General features: G+C 42.9%; 1 protein-coding gene across 1 annotated transcript; it reads right to left on the bottom strand.

Moving 5' to 3' along the window:
• Positions 1–741: 741 nt before the first annotated feature.
• On the bottom strand, positions 742–1,524 carry LOC137388577 (uncharacterized). Its single transcript, XM_068075059.1, has one exon. It carries the CDS (start codon positions 1,522–1,524, stop codon positions 742–744), a length of 783 nt encoding a protein of 260 aa, XP_067931160.1.
• Positions 1,525–1,840: the final 316 nt, after the last annotated feature.

Genomic DNA, 1,840 nt, shown 5'->3' with positions numbered 1-1,840 from the left:
TTTCTTTGATTGTGGGAATGGGGTGGCGTTCACGAGTAATTGCCTTATTTGCCCTTCGGATGTCAACCGTTACCCTAATGTCACCATTGTCTTTAGGTACACACACCAGGGGACTGCTCCACCGGGACGGGACACCCACAACCTGCTCTATGACATCCTCACCCACCATAGCATCTAATTTCCTACGTAACCCCTCCCTGACTCCAAAAGGAGTTCTCCTAAGAGGTTGAGCTACTGGCTCTACTGTAGGGTCTATGTGGAATTTGACCTGATATCCTACCAGCTTACCCAAACCTTGGAAAACTGTCGGAAAACTTTTAATTATGCCATCAGAATTGCCAGGCAAAATGTTACACAAAACATTATCACTATATGACACTAAAGACAGACTAACAGCTGTTTCATGTGATAACAAGCATTTAGCCACACCATTGTAAACATAGAAAATAGCACGTGCCGTTTTATGACCACATTGAACAATAGCACTGAATGACCCACACAAATCTAATTTTCTCTTGCTGCCATAGCCAAAAAGATTGTCATCATCATTGACAGCTTGCAGTGAGATGCTATGCTTGGACTTCAGCTTATTATAAGTGTCAACACCAATAATATTGCTGCAGGCTCCAGTATCAAGAATGAATGGAATTCTCTCACCCATAATGTTGATGTAGCATCTAGGCATCTTACTTCTAATGTGCTGAATGGCATACATATCGCTATCGCTTGACTCGGGGTGGTTTACTGCAGACATGGTAGTAGACCTTTTGGGTTTTCCATTACAGAATTTAGATCCCGCAAAGTGTCCTTTTTGTGGCATGTGTTACAGTTACAGTGCAGGGCTGGACAATCTGTACTGCTGCTAAGATGTTTCTCGCTCATACACCGGAAACATGCTTTCTTCTTAACAGTAGAACTAGGAGTAGGCGATTTCTTACCATGCCTCCTTTGCTTCCTTACAGCTGAGACATCGACTGCAGGTAGGGTGGTGACACTCATCGAGTCTAATTTCTCCTCCATCTCCACTTGTCGAGCTATGGCTACCACTTCGGAAAGGTCTGCTTGTCTGTCAGCTGGCATTGCTGAAATTCTGTCCCGAACTGTCTTACTATTGACACCTATCCGGAACTGTTCTAGCAGATTTTCTTCCAAATTAGCCTGAAACTCACACGTTCGAGCTTGAGATCGTAGTTTCAGCACAAACTCTGAAACTGACTCTGATGGACTTCTTTTCACCTCTCTGAATTTCGCCCGCTCCATCATCTTGTTCGTTGTTGCTCCATAATGCCTTCGCAGCAGCTCAATTAAATCCTCTGCATCCACTTCTTTTGGCTTCCTTGGTGCAGTTAGGCAGGCCAGCGTTTCATATTGCTCTTCTGACAGTCCCATGATGAGCACATGTTTTTTCTTGTCCGGTTTGGTTCCATGAAACGCATAATAACTGTCCAATTTTTCCAAATACGTCTCCACCTTCCCACCAAACACCGGAACCGCTGACGCTGTGGTTGCACCTGTTGCTGCCATTTTTTTTTACCAGTCTAGCGTAGAAACTTTTTCCTTCGTCGCCAATTTAATGTATACATTTATACGTTAATTATCATTAGAAGTGCACAGGGAGCTTCTTGACTGTTTGCTGTGCTAGACTAGACTAATTTATTTCACTGAAAGATTTTGTCACAAACAAGTCAGCAATGAATCAGACGACACACAATAAGATAAACAATATTATAGATTGCCACACTGAAAGCATAACAAGGAAACATTTCTGCACTAGCTTGTAAAAACTGTTGATTCACATAATGTGTTGCATCAGCTGACATACAGGGGTGATGATCATGAA

Source organism: Watersipora subatra, chromosome 1, assembly GCF_963576615.1.
Source record: "Watersipora subatra chromosome 1, tzWatSuba1.1, whole genome shotgun sequence".
Taxonomy (NCBI): Eukaryota; Metazoa; Bryozoa; class Gymnolaemata; order Cheilostomatida; family Watersiporidae; genus Watersipora; species Watersipora subatra.
This window is presented reverse-complemented; position numbering and strand designations above follow the sequence as displayed.

Coding starts and splice junctions, on each gene's coding strand:
- LOC137388577 (XM_068075059.1), bottom strand. CDS start 1,524: ATGGCAGCAACAGGTGCAACCACAGCGTCAGCGGTTCCGGTGTTTGGT.